The following is a 20,065-nucleotide window of genomic DNA, read 5'->3' on the forward strand; positions in this document are numbered from 1 at the left end:
AACCAGCAAGAGAGCGGGCAGCTGAAAAAAGTATTGGAAAAAAAAATGTTTTTCACTAATTCAAAATTTTGAATCTTATTTGATAAAATTCTAAAAGTTAGACCACATGGTAATAGTCTTTAAATTAATTTATGATGTAGATTGAGTCGCTTTGCTTGTGAAACAAATTTTTGATAAATATAGCTGAAGATAGATCAAACTGACCTGGGTTTTTATGAGTGTGCAATGGTAAGAGTAGTTTTTTATCACAACAAGACATAAATTTTCCCAGCGACAGGGAAAAGAAAACTTTTTATTATTTCAGGTCAATAAAAATTCAGAGCAGGTTGGAGATGGGAACACAGAAAAAAATATGGACAGCCTAGAGCCATTTACACTAAAACATCAAATTATTATCAATTTTTTAGTTACCGGTATCAATAAATCCATGTGATCCAAGCTTCCTTTGAATTTGAGTATATAGCATAACAACTCTCTGCATTCCATTTCAACCATGAATTACTGGAGGGTATTGAGGTAGTTCTAGTCAGGTCTTGTGAAATGTCTATTTTCATCATTGGGATGCTTTGTTTATCTGCAAGGTTTGATGATTTTGAAAGAGGATGTGGTTGCACAGTGAATGTGTTAGAAATGATAATTTTAAAACATTAAACAGCACTTATCCACTGACTCTGATACAAAAGGGCACAAGCTGGCTAGCCAGTTTGCCTGTTACAGCACATCTTCCTGAGGCAAGGGAGTTAACTGATTGTAAATGTCCAGTTACCATCCTTGCCAAACTAGACTGGAATTTCTGGGCGCAATAGTAGTGCCACCACTAGCTATTATGTGTTATGTCCCTTCTATGTCCTTCCTATTGACCAAACAGATTCCACTTCTCAATCACTTGCACATGTTTCAAACAAAATGGTGGTGCCCAGTCAGGACAATCTGATTTATATTCAGTATCTATATTGTAGAAAAACGGGTCTTACTTCACAAAGAGCATCATATCACGTAAGCAGCTTGATTAAAAACTTGAAAAGATTTGTAAATTATCTTTTGACAACGAGTTGGTGGTACACATGCTTTGCAAATCCTGCAATCGACCATAATCTGCACGGCAGTTTACAAACCGGATGTCGATTTTGTTACATGAATTTGATTGGACTATGCATGGACTTGTTAGTCCAGCCAAAATGTAACTCCATTATTCAAGTTGAGTTCGGCAACGGTGGAAACTGGACTTTTATAGTCAGTTAACTCTCTTGCCTCGGGAAGAAACTGGACTTTTATAGTCAGTTAACTCTCTTGCCTCGGGAAGAAACTGGACTTTTATAGTCAGTTCACTCTCTTGCCTCAGGAAGAAACTGGACTTTTATAGTCAGTTAACTCTCTTGCCTCAGGAAGAAACTGGACTTTTATAGTCTGTTAACTCTCTTGCCTCGGGAAGAAACTGGACTTTTATAGTCAGTTAACTCTCTTGCCTCGGGAAGAAACTGGACTTTTATAGTCAGTTAACTCTCTTGCCTCGGGAAGAAACTGGACTTTTATAGTCAGTTAACTCTCTTGCCTCGGGAAGAAACTGGACTGTTATAGTCAGTCAACTCTCTTGCCTTGGAAGAAACTGGACTTTTATAGTCAGTTAACTCTCTTGCCTCGGGAAGAAACTGGACTTTTATAGTCAGTTAACTCCTATGAGTATACCCAAGGCTATGGGGTGAAACACAATCCATGAGGAGCAAAAGGCAAAATAGCAGAGAAAGAGAATGGGTCACTAAAATCAGTGATGCCACCAAGTATTTGTGAAAAGGGTAAGCATGTAAACGGTGTGTTGTGGGTAACTCAAAATTGTTGCTCCTCACTGAGAGAAAAATTGTACATCTTGAAGCCAGTTGATGTCGGTCCCTAAAACCTGTTACAATCTAACCTATCAATAGTGTTTGTCCGACATATACAGAGTCTGTGATGTATACTAGAATATTGTATTTGGAACTTTTAGCCAAGAATGTATGATTGCTGGTGATGTTATGAGTGATCGTTTCTGTGATCAGTGTTCTCTGTGTATGTCATGTTTTAAGTGAATGTGCTGGGAATGTTTATTTACATATTATTAGAATTTAATCATTTCAATGTTTTCATTGAATACAATCTGTCAGTTGTCTTACCGGCATATTATGTGATATTTATCAATAAAATTACATGTAGGATGTCGCTGATGTGAGTTGAGTTATTGTTGTGTACAGCTCACCAGATGACTTGGGAGATTAAAATGCAAATATTGAAAGTCGGTCGAATTACGAATCTTCGTGCCTCATGAACACTGTAACATCAACACATCGTCCGACCACAGATGTATTTATATATTCTCTATAGTTAGTGAGAATGCAGTTATGATTTGTATGTTTGTTTGTTTGTTGTTTAACGCCACACCCAGCAATATTTCATATGATAGCGGTCTGTAAATAATCAAGTCTGGGCAAAACAATCCAGTTTTTGACATATGCATTGATCCATGCAAGTGCTTTACAATGACATACTATCAACCAAGTCACAATATATTGCTGGGGACCTATAGTCTAACCTGGAATCTCCAAGTGGCTTACTAGATGCATTAGGAAGAACACCTCTGAACAAGAGGACATCAATAGTCATCAATATACCCCTGCAGTGGTAAATATTTGTCATGATAAATATATAAAACTTGCCATGGAAACTTGATAAATAATGGTTTAACAAATCCCAAACCATCAAAAGGCACCAGTTGACCACTAGACATATCTATGTGTCAAGTTTTGTGAAGAGATAAAGTACAGTTTTCGAGATCTGCCCTGGGAACTAGCACTGCTGCCATTTCCAGCCTAAATCAAAGCAGTAGCTATGGAAACTCGAAAAATGAACTTTCAAAAAAATCCCCAACTATCAAAAGGCACCCGTTAACCACTAGACCTATCTATGTGCCAAGTTTGGGGAAGAAATATAGAACGGTTTTCAAGATCTCTGAAAATGACATCTTGCACAGATGGATAGACGGTGTCCATTTTAATACCCCCAGCAAAATGAGTTGCTGGGGATAATAAGAATGATGTTCATTGCAGCTGTTTGTGCCTTTTCCAGAAACCTGATATGGAGCATGGAGTTAATCATTTATCTACATGTACAGTTGGCTGAACCACATGTCAACATCACCTGGTCTGTCCTTTGCATATCTCCCAACAGCCATTCCTTCCTTCACACATCTCCCATGAGCCATTCCTTCACACATCTCCCAACAGCCAATCCTTCACACATCTCCCAACAGCCATTCCTTCACACATCTCCCAACAGCCATTCCTTCCTTCACACACATCTCCCAACATCCGTTCCTTCACACATCTCCCATGAGCCATTCCTTCACACATCTCCCAACATCCGTTCCTTCACACATCTCCCATGAGCCATTCCTTCACACATCTCCCAACAGACATTCCTTAACAAATCTCCCAACAGCCATTCCTTCACACATCTCCCAACAGCCATTCCTTCACACATCTCCCAACAGCCATTCCTTCACACATCTCCCAACAGCCATTCCTTAACACATCTCCCAACAGCCATTCCTTAACACATCTCCCAACAGCCTTCCCTTCCTTCACACATCTCCCAACAGCCATTCCTTCACGCATCTCCCAACAGCCATTCGTTCCTTATATAGAGTGAGTGAGTATGGGTTTACGCTGTATTTAGCAATTAAGCGTGGGACACCAGAAAAGGGCATCACACATTGTACACACTTGGGAATCGAACCATGGACTTTGGTGCGACAAGCGAACGCTTCAACCACCCATACCATATCATAGGCCGATAGGCCACCGTATAATGGAGGGTGGGTCTCGGGTGCTTTCTCCGACTGTCATGTTTATACGCATATCACTTCTTCACTCTATTTAGTACTTGTAGGCTACGGGCCTTTAGGTGCAAACAGTATACGATATAACACTTTTCTTTGCTTTTTTAAACAAAAGTGCCTCATTTTACCGTGGAACACTGTACATCGTGGAACATCGCTTCAGCTTAATAACTCTATCTCACATAGTGCTGCTCAGGTATTATTATACTGTGCTGGAGATGTTGAACAAAACCCAGGACCCTTTGATTCTGGTATTGGAGTAGTTTTAGAACAAATGAGGAAAGAAAAGGCTGCAGTTTGTAATGAGGTTAGTCAACTCCGAGATGTAATCCAGAATATTCAGGTCAAATATGAAGAGTTGGACAAGAAATGTGATGGGATAAAAAAGGACACTACAGAATCTCTTTTTGTTATTCGTGATGACCTTTCTGCAATAAAAAAACCCACAGAAGACAATGCAGTCTAATATTGAGAAAGTTTCAAGTCGAACACCCAATCAAGCACGAGCAAATCGAGAAGCTCAAGGGTGAAGTTGATAGGCTGGAAGTAATAGGAAATAAGTTTTGTGACATTATTTTCAGAATATAAACCTTTTTTTTAACCAGCCACAAAAGTGTCCCAATTCGGGAGGAATACTGGTTTTGATAAGATATTCACTGGTAAGATATGTTGTTGATGTTCGATATGGAGAACATGCTATCACTATTCTGTTTGATAAAAATATGTTTGGTTTCAGCAGAGCTACACTATGTGTGTTTACATTTATCCAACCGGAGAGATCGACTTGGTACGATAACAAAGATAGACACAGTGGGGTAGAGAGTTTGCTGTTATTCTTATTGAGTACATTGGAGGAGTACCCAGCTGTTTCTATCATTGTACTTGGAGACATGAACAGTAGAACCGGTGTGACGCTGGACTGAGTGGAGAACGATGTTATTCACCATGTTGAAGGTAATGATTACTTAGTAGATGTTTTTACACAATTTGAGATGGAAAGATATTCATGTGATAAATTACTAAATAACTTTGGAAAAACACCTTTGGAAATGTGTTCATGTCTGAACACATATATTGTATATGGAAGATTTGGGACTGACTATCAAATCGGTGACTATACATTTATTGGTCATTTAGGGTGTAGTGTGATAGATTATGTTTTCGCATCGAGTGACATGTTCCCTGATATCACGAAATTTGATATATTATCTACATCGGAATCGCAGCATCTACCTGTACATTTAGGCATTAAAAAAGCTGTTGCACAAAGTCAGACTCCTTAGGTAACCGTAAAGATAACAGATATATAGTGTTTTTTCCACAGTATGGGATCCTCTTCGACAACAGACTTACTAGAGAATGCAGCACTGTGTTCTGTTACAGTCGCGTTATTAACTGATGCTATTTTATCAGCCGCTTCTATGATAAAGACACGGGTGAGCGATAACTATGGACGTTCACCGTAGTATGATGATGAATGTCTCTGTAAAAAAACATGAACGGTGCCATTATTTAAATGCGTTTAGAAAAACTAAAGATAACTCTTACCTTATTAAGTATAACAAAGTTTGCAATGAATACAGATAATTGTGTGGAATCAAGAGGGACCAGTATTTCTCGTCGCTGTATTAACAGATGGGTATTCAGGATGATCTTGGTGAGGTGGAGGACATAGTGACATGTCCAGGTTATGTGCAAGAACTGACAATTGACATTAGATTCCCTGATCACCAGATCCGAACTTTTTGAAAGCATCAGTGCCTTGAAAAATAATAAAACAGCTGGTCTTGACATTCTTAGTGAATATCTAAAATACTCGTCCGCTGTTATAATACCTTATTTAGAAATCATATTTAACAGCAATTATCAAAACGGTGTTTTTCCTGAATGTTGGGCTACTGGGATAATTATCCCACTACATAAGAAAGGGTACGCCTCTGTTCCTGATAATAATAGGGCTTTAAGCCTCCTGACTATCCTCAGTAAGGTTTTTACATCTATTTTAAACAGAAGACTAGTGTATTGGGCTGCAACACTTGACAATATATCTGAATGTCAGTTGGGGTAACGAAAAGATTATTCAACTATTGATAACTGTTTTGTTTTAAATTCTGTCATTCAGCGTAATCTTTCACGTAAAGGAGGTATATTTTATGTAGCGTCATCTTCTATGGAGGCTATTGTACAAACATGGTTGAGTGCTAAAATGGGTAAAATGTTACAATCCATCTACAGTAATGTAAAAGCTTGTGTTCGTTCAAACAACAGAGTATCTGGTTCGTGCTACTGCTTAATGGGTGTGAGGCAAGGGTGTATGCTTAGTCCTTTTTGTTTCATTTTTTAAATAAACAAACTGGTTACAGAAATGGAACAAAATTGACGTTTTGGTGTTGTTACAATCGGAATTTATTCATAATTTTCTACTTCTATTTGCGGATGACCATATTGTGTTTGGCAGTACTGTCTATAACTTACAAATGAAGTTAAATATCTTGCATGATTACTGTTGTAAATGGGAAATGTCAGTGAATCTATCGAAAACAAAAATAGTTGTTTTAAAAATGGGGGAGGTTTATTACGTTATGAAAAATGGTATTATGATGGAAATGGAAGCTTTAAATAATACTGCAATTCAGGCAAGAAAGTTGTTCATGGTCCTTTTAAGTAGTATACATTCCTTGAAACCAGGCGACTATGCTTATCGTAAGAGGCCACTAACGGGATCGGGTGGTCAGGCTCGCTGACTTGGTAGAAGCATGTCATCGATAACAATTGCGTGGATCGATGCTCATGATGTCAATCACTGGATTGTCTGGTCCAGACTCGATTATTTACAGACCGCCGTCATATAGCTGGAATTTTGCTGAGTGCGGCGTAAAACAACAAACCAACCAATTTTTTAATCCATACTCGCCCCACTTTTACTTCAAATTATTTGATGCCAAGATAACACCAATACTTTTATACGGGGTTGTAATGTGGGGGTTCAGTGACAGAACCAGTAGAAAAAGTTCAATTGTATGCCTGTAAGCGTCTTTTAAATGTAAAGTTATCAACTTCAAATAATCGGGCGTTAGGCGAGTGTGGTAGATATTCTATTCAGTCACTTGCTGTTTTGAAATGTGTCAAATATTGGCTGTCTCTTTTCAATATGCAGGAATTTCGTTTACCCAAAAAATGTTACAATTTGTTGCGCTTGTACGATGAACAAGGCCAAGTAAATTGGGTAACGAAACCTAAAACTGTTATTTTTAGATTAGGATTTGTTGATGGCTGGTTCTTTCAAACATTTGGTAATAAAACCGTATTTTTAAATATGTCACGTCAACGGTTAAAAGACAAAAAAAAATTCAGGTTTGGCATAGATATATATCTGAAAGCCCCAAATGGCTCATAATGTTCAGTTTAAATATCCATTTTATGTGAGAACTATTTGAGTAGTATTACTGTTATTAAATTCAGAACCACATTGACTCGTTTCCGGCTTTGGACGACAATATAATATTCCTCCTGAATTTAGAAAATGGAAAGTATGTAACTTAAACCATATCGAAAATGAATATCACTCTTAATTGATATTAATTTGTCCAGCCTATAGCCATCTCAGGCAAAGTTACATAGAATCTAAATTTTAATCTAAGTTTAATACACTTCTGTCATCGCAAGACCCTATTATGAATATGAATACAGCAATGTACTTGTTTTATGTCAATGCTGTAAGAACACAAATATTCCAACCTTGATAATATGCAATTATGTTATACATATATCACAATCAAACAACTAGCATGGTGTAACATAGAACAAAACAACAAACGTCTAATACTGAAACTATAGTTTCCACTGGCCGTTTTTTGAGTTGCCTGAAGAATTATTCACAAGTCATGTTAACGACCTTGACTCATGTGCACGTTTCACACCTAACCAACCATCACTCATCGCTGAGTCATCAGGAGGACATCACTGTGAGAAACACACACTTACTGTCTCATGACTCTTCTTCTCACTCTTAGAAGGTGAAACAGGTAAAACTGCCTTTAACAAATTTATCCTCCTCGATTTTCCATTGTATGTGAACTGGATCCACCCACCACCAAAGCTTCGTTCTGAAGGGAAGTCACTATTACCATCTCTCCTGTCACTAACTGGCTGACCCGTGAAGGTCCGGGGTAGAATAGGTCTTCAGCAATCCATGCTTGTAGTAAAAGGTGACTATGCTTGTTGTAAGAGGCGACTAACAGTATAGGTGGTCAGACTCGCTGGCTTCGTTGATGAATGTCATCGATCTTAATTGCGTGGATCGATGCTCATGATATTAATCACTGGATTGTCTTGTCCAGACTTGATTATTTACAGACCGCTGTCATATAGCTGGAAAATTCCTGAGTGCAGCGTTAAACAACCAACCAACCAACCAACCAACTAACTGGCCACAGAAGTGTTTTTGTTTGGATGGAAGACTAACGCTTAGTCTTACCACATTTACAGTAAATAAAACTTGCTTTATTTAGGGCTATAGCATCACAGGACTGGTCGGAAGGGAAAATAATATGGGACTGTAACATTCGTCACCACTCGTCTCTTTCTGTAACCTGCAAGAAGACGTGGCTTGTGTGACAAATGAGACTGTGAGACAGACTAGATTGGATGGCTGTTTCTATTGTTGTGCTGTTTGAAACAGGAACAAATGAAGCTGTGGTAGCTAATGAGTCCAGGGTATTTATTATAATAGAATGGAGATACAATGCACTGGATGATCCAGGATGAGTATCAAAGTTACATCAACACATTTCAATAACAAGTCTTCTCTGTTACATCAACACATTTCAATAACAAGTCTTCTCTGTTACATCAACACATTTCAATAACAAGTCTTCTCTGTTACATCAACACATTTCAATAACAAGTCTTCTCTGTTACATCAACACATTTCAATAACAAGTCTTCTCTGTTACATCAACACATTTCAATAACAAGTCTTCTCTGTTACATCAACACATTTCAATAACAAGTCTTCTCTGTTACATCAACACATTTCAATAACAAGTCTTCTCTGTTACATCAACATTTGGTCAATGAGATCAGAATTACAGCAGGGGTTTACAGACACAGAACACTGAGTATTGAGAATGGAGGCAAATAATTTAGATTGCAAGTCTTTGAGGATGCAAAAAGATATGGCTGGTGAATTTTAAATCTTTCAAAATTAAAGACTGCTTTTACATATAACTGACATTCTGTTCTGGTGAGAAATCCTCAGTTAAGAGAGTGAATAGATGATTTTCCGCAGTCTAACACTGAAATCCCATCTATAGTAGGCTTGAGGCTTCGAGACACGGCCTTCGAAATTCACGCTAGTACGCTAGCCTGAGACTACTAATTTGTGCTGGGGACAAATAAAACTTCAAAGATGGTAGTCCTCTTTAGCTAGCAGGGCAACATTAGAGGGCTCTATTTCTGAACTATTTCAATGCTTCACTTTGGCTACAAATTAGAACTGAAATAAGTGACAGTAACAGTAAACATAGTAAACAGTTTGGTCTTCTTCACGTAGAACTAGATACACACTCTGAGGACTAGTGATCAGTTTCCACTAGTTCTCCAAATCAGTCTAAAAAAGAAGAAGTGAATTTCAAGGTTGAGTGCATCATGTGGCCAGCCTTGGACTCCATTACTGAGAGTTGAAGTGAAAATATATAGACCCATATACATCCCTGCTGCAGGCAAGTAATTTGGTATGAAATACAGTGTTCTCAATGGAAATAATTACAAAACTTATCAAAAATAGCACTAAAACAGCCTTGAGACAGAAATGACATCACTGTGGAATCTCTAGCTATGCACACGGGACAGAAGAAAGGTTTTCCTGCCCTGTGCACACACAGGAGACAAGGGAAGCAACATACCATTACTTGCACAACTAGTTATGAATAGTTGACCGTGAAGTGGACTTCTGTTGAAAAGCTGAAGATTTCTTATGGTAGTAATGACAGGCTAAATACAGGATTTCTGGCAAGTGTGTAATAGAGGTATGGCATTTGTAGGAATTATGACATCACTGAGCCCTGACTCACCCAACCAAGTATGTATGACTTTCAGACTAGTACAAGTTATAATTTTATGCAGACAAGTGAAAACCTGTCAAAAAAACCCAAAGAAATATATCTCCATTCTTTCTTTTTTCTAAAGCTGCCATTTCCACTCTTGTTTGCCATCTGCAAGCTTGTTTACCAAGGGAGACAACTCCGGTCATACTTTACAAACATTACATACAGTGTTTTCTCCCTTGAAAAAAACCCAGTTTCTACATACACATAAATATTGATGGTCAAAGAGGTATGAAAAATTCTCATTAATTTCTGGTAAAAAGCATGTAAGCATGAAAATATGCATACTTTGTGAAATGTGAATATAGATGGAACACAATATTCATACAGACTGCCAGAGATCCATGTTTATCATATTCACAATTTCACTTTACTCAACGTAGCAGTAAAAGGTTCAGTGAAAATATCATTCATTTCTTTCAAGACAGTGAAATTATTATGTAAATTGTGGAGACAGTGAACTGGGTCATTCATGCTATCACAGTGAAAATACTTCCTTTATCTTCGCATAATATCTTTATGTTGTACCCTAGTGTGTATAATAAAACTTTATACATCATATACATCAATGTGGAGTGTTGGACAAATAAATAGACTATATATACAAATATTGCATAAAAACATGCAATTTGAAATATGATAAAAACAGTATCAATAACTTATAAGTACAAATCACTTTTGAGAAGTATACCCTGACCTGGTATAAAACCCAGCGAGGGATGCATAAAAACACATGTACCCCTTGTGATATTGCTACAACAAATTTATCTTACCGACATGTTAAATCTGACATTGTAAAAGAACTAAAACAAATTGAAAATTGATAGAAAACAGCTGTTCGATTAAGCTGAGGTTAACTTGTGTAGTGTCACATGACTTTCATTGACTTGGAAAAAGCATGCAGCTTTTTGTCTCAAACGGGTATAAGTGAATTATTCTCCTGCTCAGAAATCCACGTGCAGACTGTTTTCTTTGTGGCGGGGTATTAAGAATTTATTCTCGTACTCAGAAATTTATTTCCCTCCCACATAGGATACACAGTATTTTATCAAGATCAAATGAACCAATCTCAACATTCTGACATGGACGAATGATAAGTGTACTAATAACAACCTTACACAGAAAGATAACAGGTCAAGTGACAGCCCCAAATAAACCTCTAGTGATGTCATGTTTGCGTTGTTGCTGGCCTTCCTTTCACAGAATAATCTCCCAGCAGGGACTTTCTCCAGAGTATCGCTTTTGTTTGTTTGTTTGTTTGTTCAACGCTGCTCTCAGCAATATTCCAGCTATATGACGGCAGGCTGTAAATAATCGTGTTTGGACCAGATAATCCAGTTTGTTTGTTTGTTGTTTACACTGCACTCAGCAATTGGGATACGATGACATGCATCAACCAAGTCAGTGAGCCAGACCGACCGATCCTCTTTCAACAAGTATAGTCGCCTTTTACGGCAAGCATTGGTTGCTGAAGACCTGATCTACCCCGGATCTTCAGATAATTCAGTGATAGACATAATAAGCATCGATCTATAAAATTTTGATACGATGGCATGCATCAACCAAGTCAGCGAATCTGACCACCTGATCCTGTAAGTCAGGTAATTTTAAGATTGTGAAAACCTTAGGAATGGTTCCAGGGGCTAGTGTAGGTTTACCAAAATGTGAGCCCTGGAGATACAGAGGATGTTACCAGGAGAAAGAGACCACTTTGCTTTCTTGATTAATAAGAAATTATGAGTTCTTTCAGTTTGGGAAAAATAAACATTCCCATAGCTTTAGGGAGCGGTCGGGTAGCCTAGTGGTTAAAGCATTCACTCGTCACGCCAAAGACCCGGGTTCGATTACCGACATGGGTACAATGTGTGAAGCCCATTTCTGGTGTCCCCTGCCATGATATTGCTGGAATATTGCTAAAAGCGTCATAAGGAAATACTCAATCACTCAAAGCTTTAGCATTCACCCTACTCCAAACTGCAGTTTAGTGGTACTCTATTTCTGACAAAACAAGGGAATAAATGAAAATGCTCACCAAACACTGAAAACTTTAGAGTAGATTTCTAACATAATTTCAGGGGCTTTCAGAGAAAAAACAACTCACTCCTTTATTCTAAAACTGAGTGTACTTTGAGATTAATTTGTACCATTTAAAATTTGCTAGGACCAGTGGCCAATTATTGTATTAAAAGAATCACCTCAGCAGCGAAGCAACTTCATCCTGAGACATTTTCTGATCCGTCTTGCTTTAACAGGAAATATCCAGCATACCAGAACAATTAAAAGTAAAACTCCAAACACCATTACTGTAACTAGTTTTGCAAACCTATCGATAGCCACATCGAAGTTGGACATGGAACATCTGTATAGTTCTGAATGACGAAAGCAGTACAGATTGGCTTCCGATCCTCTTAGGTATGAGGAAATCTCTCCATAACCACTCTGGCTCACAATGAGAGTTTCGCATGAAGCTAAGACAATTTGATCCAGTATAACTTTTGAAAATCCTCCACAAATTTCTTCCTTGACCCTGGTTGATCTTTCAATATGAACAAGCGGACCTGGCAAGTCGACAATTAGATCTGGAAACATTTTTGCTGCATCAGCGCGAACTTGTTCCGAATCAGATGTCACAAAAATCTTAAAGTTTTCATTATTAGAATGATGGTGGTGATGATGATGATGGTTGTCTTGGTGATGATGATGGTGGTTGTTGTCATGGTGATGGTGGTTGTGATTGTGATCATGTTCTAGGCTCTCGTGTTCATTTCCTGTGTGAAAACCTTTGAAGAAATCCCACACTATTCTTACATCCGAATAAAACCCTCTCACTTCCGTATCGTTCAAATTTGACGGATTTCTTCCGAGTCGAATTTGAGCACATTTAAGTGAAAATCCAAGAGGAAGCTTCATGTTAAAGTCTTGCAATTTCTCCTCTAGTTCAGGAGAAAGGCGAAATAATGTTTTGTAAACATGACTGAAAATCTCAGGATTCTTCATTCCAAGCATCCATTTTAAATTATCAGAATAAAGAACATTGTTTCTCAAATAAGGCACAATGTCTAAATTAAAGGCAAAATAAGTCACTCTGTGAGGAAATGTATCTTCTAGTTTCATAACCTCAGTATTTTTCATAAAAACAGCATCGCTCATTCCCATAAAGAAAGTGGTACTGTCATTGCCCAACTCTGACACATCAATCCGCCAATCAATCAAGTTTGGCAACAAATAGTTGGAGATGTCACACGGCACAGTCATATGAATTCCAAACTTGCTGTTGGTGGCATTAGCTAGGAGATATGCTGCTACTACTCCTTTGAGTCTGTCTGCCCACCCCCCACAGTAGAACGTCCCATCACAGGTATATATGATGTACTTATCACTCGATGCCTGGTCATGTGCATGGGACACCATGGAGAAAGGGTCGTCAATGGCACGTTGATTGCTCTTAAGGGGTAGGAGCATCCTGTTCAGTCCATAGTAAATGATGAGGCATAGGAAGGTCCAGGCGCCCAGGATGGCAAGAAATGACTTGTACATTACATCAAGTCTGAAAATAGAAGGAACAAATATAGAACATCAGAGGTAGAAATTACAGAGACCATATATAATAGATATATCATATGGTCTCTGGAAAATAGAAATGTATTTGTTCTCGAGAACACAGGGCATGGAGATATGATCTACACACTATGTATAATAAGACAACCTACAAGGGGCTCTAGGGGAAATGGCCAAACTTCACGGCATTGTTGAACAATGGAAACATATTTGCAGTAGTTGTAGAGGCAAACAGTTCCACCTATTATCTGGGAAAGGCCGTAAATCGCCTTTTGGTTCTTTGATATTTAACTTTGACTATTTCGAGAGCGAAGAACGTGTCCCGGCACTGCGAAGGAGTTTGCAATGGTCAATGAAGTGTTTATTAGTTTCAGAAAAAGAACACTGTACGGAGCTTAATAAAATCAGGAGACCATAACATTTTGGGGGTCGGAACCGGTTAATTGTGTCCGGAAGGGAGGTCTTAGTTATTGATACCTTATCTGTCTATTTTTCGAAACAGATTTTGTCAAAATGTAGCTTCATGTTATATCGAAAAAATACATAGTTAATTTAATTGTTTGGTACCAAATTATTCAACTTTTGTTCATGTGAATTATTATTTTATTTTATATTTCGTGAGGCAATAATGATATCTCAATGCAGTATGGCGGCATGAGTTTATTTGTGAGAGCGCTTCTTACAACACTGGGGTCTATTTCATCTCTTTGATGCATTATCGATTTCTAGAGTGAGTTCAACTATTCCCCTTCATTGTACGATTACTGACGAAAATTGCGTCAGTTACAACTAACTTACTTTCTTTTACTGAACAAATGTTTTGGGCGAGACTGCTGTTTACCGTTCCTGGCAGCCGACTGTCTCTCGCTTTACATAACTCCGATCTTCCTCTGATACGTGCCATACTTCCGGGTAGCCTACCCTCCTAACACAAGTAACCCACTGGATCGAAGAGGTGTATACCAAAGGCAGACCAATGAGCATTTCGTAGCGGAGCTGCTATGCGGTCCAATAGTCAAAACATGAACCTACATCGTCTTGACTGTAGGAACCCATCGCGGCTCTCGGCTTAGAATTTAGCGCCCGGTAAACTGCTGTCTTGTCGTGTTCCTAAAATTCTGCATTGCACGTTAAAGAAGCTGGCACAAATTGACTTAGGCTGACTGTGTCTTCTGCTTCACAGAACTTGTATTCCTCTAGTTGTGATAGAGTTAGGGTAGGTTACCCTTAACTCCATCTTTAGCTCTTGGTTAGCTCTTGGTTCCCCTTTCCAATCAAGCATCCCTTTAGAATCACTAGGGTTGGGCACCACTTGCCAATCAAACACACCTTGTGACCCTATAGGATCTATTGGTACTGTATACTAAATATCTAAGAAGATAATATTTGAATTTTCTGCTTTTGACTACATGCTGACTTGCAATCGGTAAGTAGATTGTAGATCTATTTATATGAGATTCAACTAAACATGCTGAAAATCTTTTTCTTTTGTTTCAGAAAATGTCTGTGCCCAATCTGTTTTCTTTCAAGGATGAAAAACCAGTGCCTGATCCAGTGCATGAGTATTCAGATTCGCTGAGAGACGGGAAAGTACCACTTGTCATTGATAATGGTATGGATGTTGTAAATGTCATAAGGCTAAAGTTAGGGGACACGAGTGGCCTGTCATCTAAGGCACTGCAATTCACTGTGGAGAATTGCTTGTCTTAGGGATAATTGACACAGCACAAGTAGTTGGTACAACTTGTTGTATGCAATTAGTTGTATGAACTGAAGTTGTTTACAACTTGGCATTCACAATTACGATATCGAAAAGCAGAAGTTACCGCCGTGAATCAGACTCACCATTTTTGTTTACAATTTGACGTGTAAATGTCACATGAATTTCATACACATTTTGATTGGCTGCGTGTACACAACTTGTCGCATTAAAAATATGCATGCCCTTTTCCGTACAACTCACGTCCAACAAGTTGCATATGTTAGCCTGACTTGCCTGTTCACATGATGCAATGTGTTGCATGCAATAAATTGTATATAACTAGTTGTACCCTGTGAATGCCCCTTTAGGCGTTCCAGGAACCTATGGTCATGATTTCACATCACACTGACATGCCATGATATAACTGAAGTACTGTTCAGAATGGTATTAAACCATACTCACTCAGTCATAAGAGCTGACCATAATGAAGATCAGGTGGTAAGAATATATCTGATCGGGCTGAATTTGTGTTTTGTTTTCAACCTCTGATTTGTCTTACTGAATGTGTGTCGAGACATCACCCACTGGTTTGTTTGGCCGAATGTGTGTCATGCCATCAACCACTGGTTTAGTCCATCTTCCTGAGGCAAGGGAGTTAACTGACTATAAAAGTCCAGTTTCCACCCTTGCCGAATGTGGCTGGAATGATGGAGTTATATTTTCTGCGTGTCATGCTATCAACCACTGGTTTGAATGGCTGAACTTTTCTTATAAACAGGCCATCATAATTTATCAGCGATATTGTTGACTGCAGTATCTGTTGATAGACCTTGCACTAGGGCTGGGACGTTTAACTCGGGTACTCGGGTCAGGTGGGTACTGAGTAGGACCCGGGTACCCACAGCACTACCCGGACCCGTGGTTAGTCATGTGATTATATTGTTTAATGGCAAAAAATATCTAGGACTCTATGGTTGCACTATAAGTGACAAATGATCACGTTTCTTACCGACTATGCACACATTCCTTCTGACTTTATATGTTTGCATAAAGATATAATTTCAGTCAACTTCAGATATGCATCGCCAGATCATTTTATACCTGTATCTAAATACATTTTGACAGGGGTACCTACGGTGGGTACCCGGGTAGGGTCGGGTAATAGGGGGATGGGTACCCGGGTAGTAAATTTGGACTCGTCCCTGCCCTACCTTGCACTGTTAAATATTTGTTTGAGTTACAGAACAGTACGGGGTAGCTGACCTAAGGTGTATGTGCACATTCTCTTGGCATTACAGGCAGGGGTTGGGATAACAAGGCAAAGCTTTGGAGAAGGGCACCCAAACAACCTGATATGCCTTAACACTAACAGCAGTAGGGCTGGGACGATACACCAACTGTGTGATCTGATACGTATCACGATACCTTACTCACAATCCAATATGTGTCACGATACTTACATGGTCTCTTATCTGTCGTGCGTAAGCAATGGTAAGACATCATTTTCTTAGACAGGATGGCCAAATACCTGTCACACTGATGATTTACAGTTGGCAGGGTGAAATATGGCACAGTAAATTAAAATATTTGTTTTCACTATTAACTTGCACTACTGATTAGTGTTTAGTGGAACAGTTATTAAATCAAACATTTAAGGTCAGAATCAATATTTTTTACTTAGTGTGTGACTGTGATTGATACTTGTATCGAGAAGTAAAAAATCGTGATCCACCGATGCATCAGTGTATCATCCCACCACTAAACAGCAGTCATGTCGATTCATGGATAATCAAATTCTGATGTGTTTTCAGGAACTTATCAGTGTCGAGCAGGATGGGCCAGTAAAGAGAAGCCCCTTCTGACATTTAAAAATATTACAGCAAAACAGCGAGGAAAAAAGGTGCGTTTGTTTCACTTGACATTGCTTTTTTTAAAACATCAAATGAGATTGTTTTTGGTCATTGTACCCAATCCACAGCCTGGCTGTCTTCGTGTATCATTGTACCCATTTTATGACCTGACTGTCTAGTGTATCATCGAACCCATTTCAATGTCTTTGTCATAGTTAGTTAACATATACAGGTCACAGCAGGCTGAGTGGGTTATCCTATCAATTTCAAGTCTTGTCTGTCAGATTTTTGTCAAACACAGCATCCATTGCCTGTCTGTTTCCATCCTTGATTTTAATAATTCTGGCAGTTTTTAACATGATGATTACAGAGTTACAGATAAGCTGCGTTATTGCGTAAAATGCCCCCCAAAATATTCAAAACTGATTACCGGTACTTTCAATTAACTTGCATACAGAAACACATGCATTAAATAAAAGACTCAAATGCATAAAAACAGCACATGTGAATACCCAATGAAGATTTTTCAGCATGCGTACAAAGGAGCTAACTTCCAAAACACAATTATGGGCTAATTTACTTTTCGAGTCAAGCGTATATATTTAGAACAGTTATAAACATCGAAAACATAATTTCATTTTTTTTAAATCTTAGAATGTTCACTTATGTTAGGAAAAAAACAATTGAGTGATGAATAGGTGAGTGAAAACATATTGGTTACCCAATGAAAAATGTAATAACCCAATTAAAATCGAAACCCTAGAGTAAAAACTCAATTGCTGAAAAAGTTATCTGGAGGTCTGTGATTGACATTGAATACTGCAAGGATGAGGCCCTGCTTTGAAACTTTAGTCAAAGTTCAAGGTCAGAGTTAGGGTTTTATTAAAAAATTGTTGTAGCATTGTCACACTACATCAAATGTCAGTGGCCTGTCTGTCAAAGGTCAAGGTGAAGGTCCTCTTTGAGGTTATTGTCTAAAATATTGATTCATGTAGGAGGGAACCCCCCAAACCAAGAATCATATCAGGCTGAAACAGTGATTCGAAACGACCCGTGAAGATTCCGGGGTAGAATAGCTCTTCAGCAACCCATACTTGCAGTAAAAGGCGATTTTGCTTGTCGTAAAAGGTGACTAACAGGATCGGGTGGTCAGGCTTGCTGACTTGGTTGATACATGTCATCAATCCCAATTGTGTGGATCGATGCTCATGCTGTCAATCACTGGATTGTCTGGTCCAGACTCGATTATTTACAGACCGCCGTCATATAGCTGGAATATTGCTGAGTTCAGCGTTAAACAACAAACCAACCAACCAAAGTGATTCGAAACAGGGTCAAAGGTTTCTGACGTGCCAAAAGCATGCCCTGCTGCACAGTGAATTGTGGCACCTAAACTAGTCCACTGATCCCTGTTATTCTGTGGATTCAAAGGTTGGGTATGTGTGAGGTCATTACATTGTATCAATGTTAAAATCCAGGGGTGATGCAGGAGGAAGATGTGGGCTGTTGCTCTTAATATCAACTGGTTTGTGTGGCCCAGACTTAAATATTTACTTGCCACCCTGATTTAACTGAAATATTTCCTAGTGCAGTGTTAAATAGGCATGTCATCGTATCTAATCGACATGAGATGATGCTCGTCGTATCAACCACTGGTTTGTGTGGCTGTTTGCAGTGTTTAACAAGCATGTCATCGTATCTAATTGATATGAGATCATGCTCGTCGTATCAACCACTGGTTTGTGTGGCTGAGTGCAGTGTTAAACAAGCATGTCATCATATTTCATCGACATGAGATGTTCGTGACATCAACCACTGGTTTGTGTGGCTGAAATACTTATGAGTGCAGTGTTACACAACAAATTGATATGATGCTCGATACGATGAATGGTTCCACATTCAAATGTTTTCTTTTTCTAGGAGTCTGACCTACAGATAGGAAATGATATCAGCAACATTGAGGTTGTCCGCTGGATTCTGCGAACACAGTTTGACAGAAACGTGGTCACACTCTATGATGTTCAGGTAATTTCTTTCATGCTCTGCGTTAATGATCAGCTTGTAATCATGCTTCCAAAACTTTGAAAAGGAATGACAACAGAAGTTGTCATCAAATCATTTTAGGGACCGGTCATTTATCACAGGGATGGGTGTGTCAATTTAATGAATTAATGTGCTGAAAAAAATGACCCTTCCTACATGTCCCAAATGCTTGTCATATTTTTGGATGTCACCCCATGTCCTCATACATGTTTTTCATGACTCTCCCTGAAAAGACTACATTCAAAAGCATTCTATTTTTTATTTATAATAATATATCCATTGTGTTAAGAATTATTTACTCACTCAGTCATGACAAGCATTCATGCATTTAGTGAGGCCACACTATACACTGCTATACCTACAATAAATATCAGTAGAAATCTAAACAAATTCAGGGCTCGAAATTATTAATGCTGCTGTTCCTGCAACACACATATAATAGGAAATGACATGCTTGAATTTTATGTACACTGCCTCATAAGCACGGTCATTTGCATTAAAAGTACTTACGTTAATTTTTATTTCATTGTTCATGTCTTGACAAAATTAAACTGTGAAATGAAAAGTTTTCTCTATTAGCTGATTAGTTGCATGTTCCACTGTCACTTCCTGTTATTAAATCAATTGGCATTATTTGGTGATTTCTGATGACTGTGTATTACAGACGAAATGTTCAAGATTGCATGAAGTACATTTGAATGTAATCGTCTTTCCGTATTTTGATGGAATATGATCATGTAGGTCTTGCTTTTCAAAATGGAAGTGCTCATTCGTGTTGACTGTTTGAAAAAGCTAGCCGACGATCGCTATTTGTTATAATAATTGGGTAGAAAAGACAAAGCACACCTTAATTGAAAAACAGGGCCATTGCCCTTAGGCACATCTGATATTTGTTTTTAATTTCGGGCCCTGAATTCAATATTCCTATAGGCCTGGG

General features: G+C 38.5%; 2 protein-coding genes across 3 annotated transcripts in view; one reads left to right on the plus strand and one right to left on the minus strand.

Moving 5' to 3' along the window:
• Positions 1–11,982: 11,982 nt before the first annotated feature.
• On the minus strand, positions 11,983–13,722 carry LOC139459419 (uncharacterized). Its single transcript, XM_071240871.1, has 2 exons — positions 13,718–13,722; positions 11,983–13,522 (listed from the first exon to the last, which is right to left on the minus strand). The coding sequence occupies exons 1-2, from the start codon at positions 13,720–13,722 to the stop codon at positions 12,172–12,174; spliced, it is 1,356 nt and encodes a 451-aa protein (XP_071096972.1). The 3' UTR covers positions 11,983–12,171.
• A 456-nt stretch (positions 13,723–14,178) lies between these two features.
• LOC139458769 (actin-related protein 5-like) overlaps positions 14,179–20,065 on the plus strand; it is a 34,143-nt gene continuing 28,256 nt past the window's right edge. For both annotated transcript variants that reach the window (XM_071240184.1, XM_071240185.1), the window contains exons 1-4: positions 14,179–14,263; positions 15,031–15,145; positions 17,047–17,135; positions 19,006–19,110. In XM_071240184.1, coding sequence (XP_071096285.1) covers positions 15,034–15,145; positions 17,047–17,135; positions 19,006–19,110 — 306 coding nt within the window. In that variant the 5' untranslated portion in view covers positions 14,179–14,263; positions 15,031–15,033. The remainder of the gene's footprint in view (positions 14,264–15,030; positions 15,146–17,046; positions 17,136–19,005; positions 19,111–20,065) is intronic.

The sequence above is a fragment of the Haliotis cracherodii genome, unplaced genomic scaffold (genome assembly GCF_022045235.1).
Source record: "Haliotis cracherodii isolate W230 unplaced genomic scaffold, xgHalCrac1.p SCAF_13, whole genome shotgun sequence".
Taxonomy (NCBI): Eukaryota; Metazoa; Mollusca; class Gastropoda; order Lepetellida; family Haliotidae; genus Haliotis; species Haliotis cracherodii.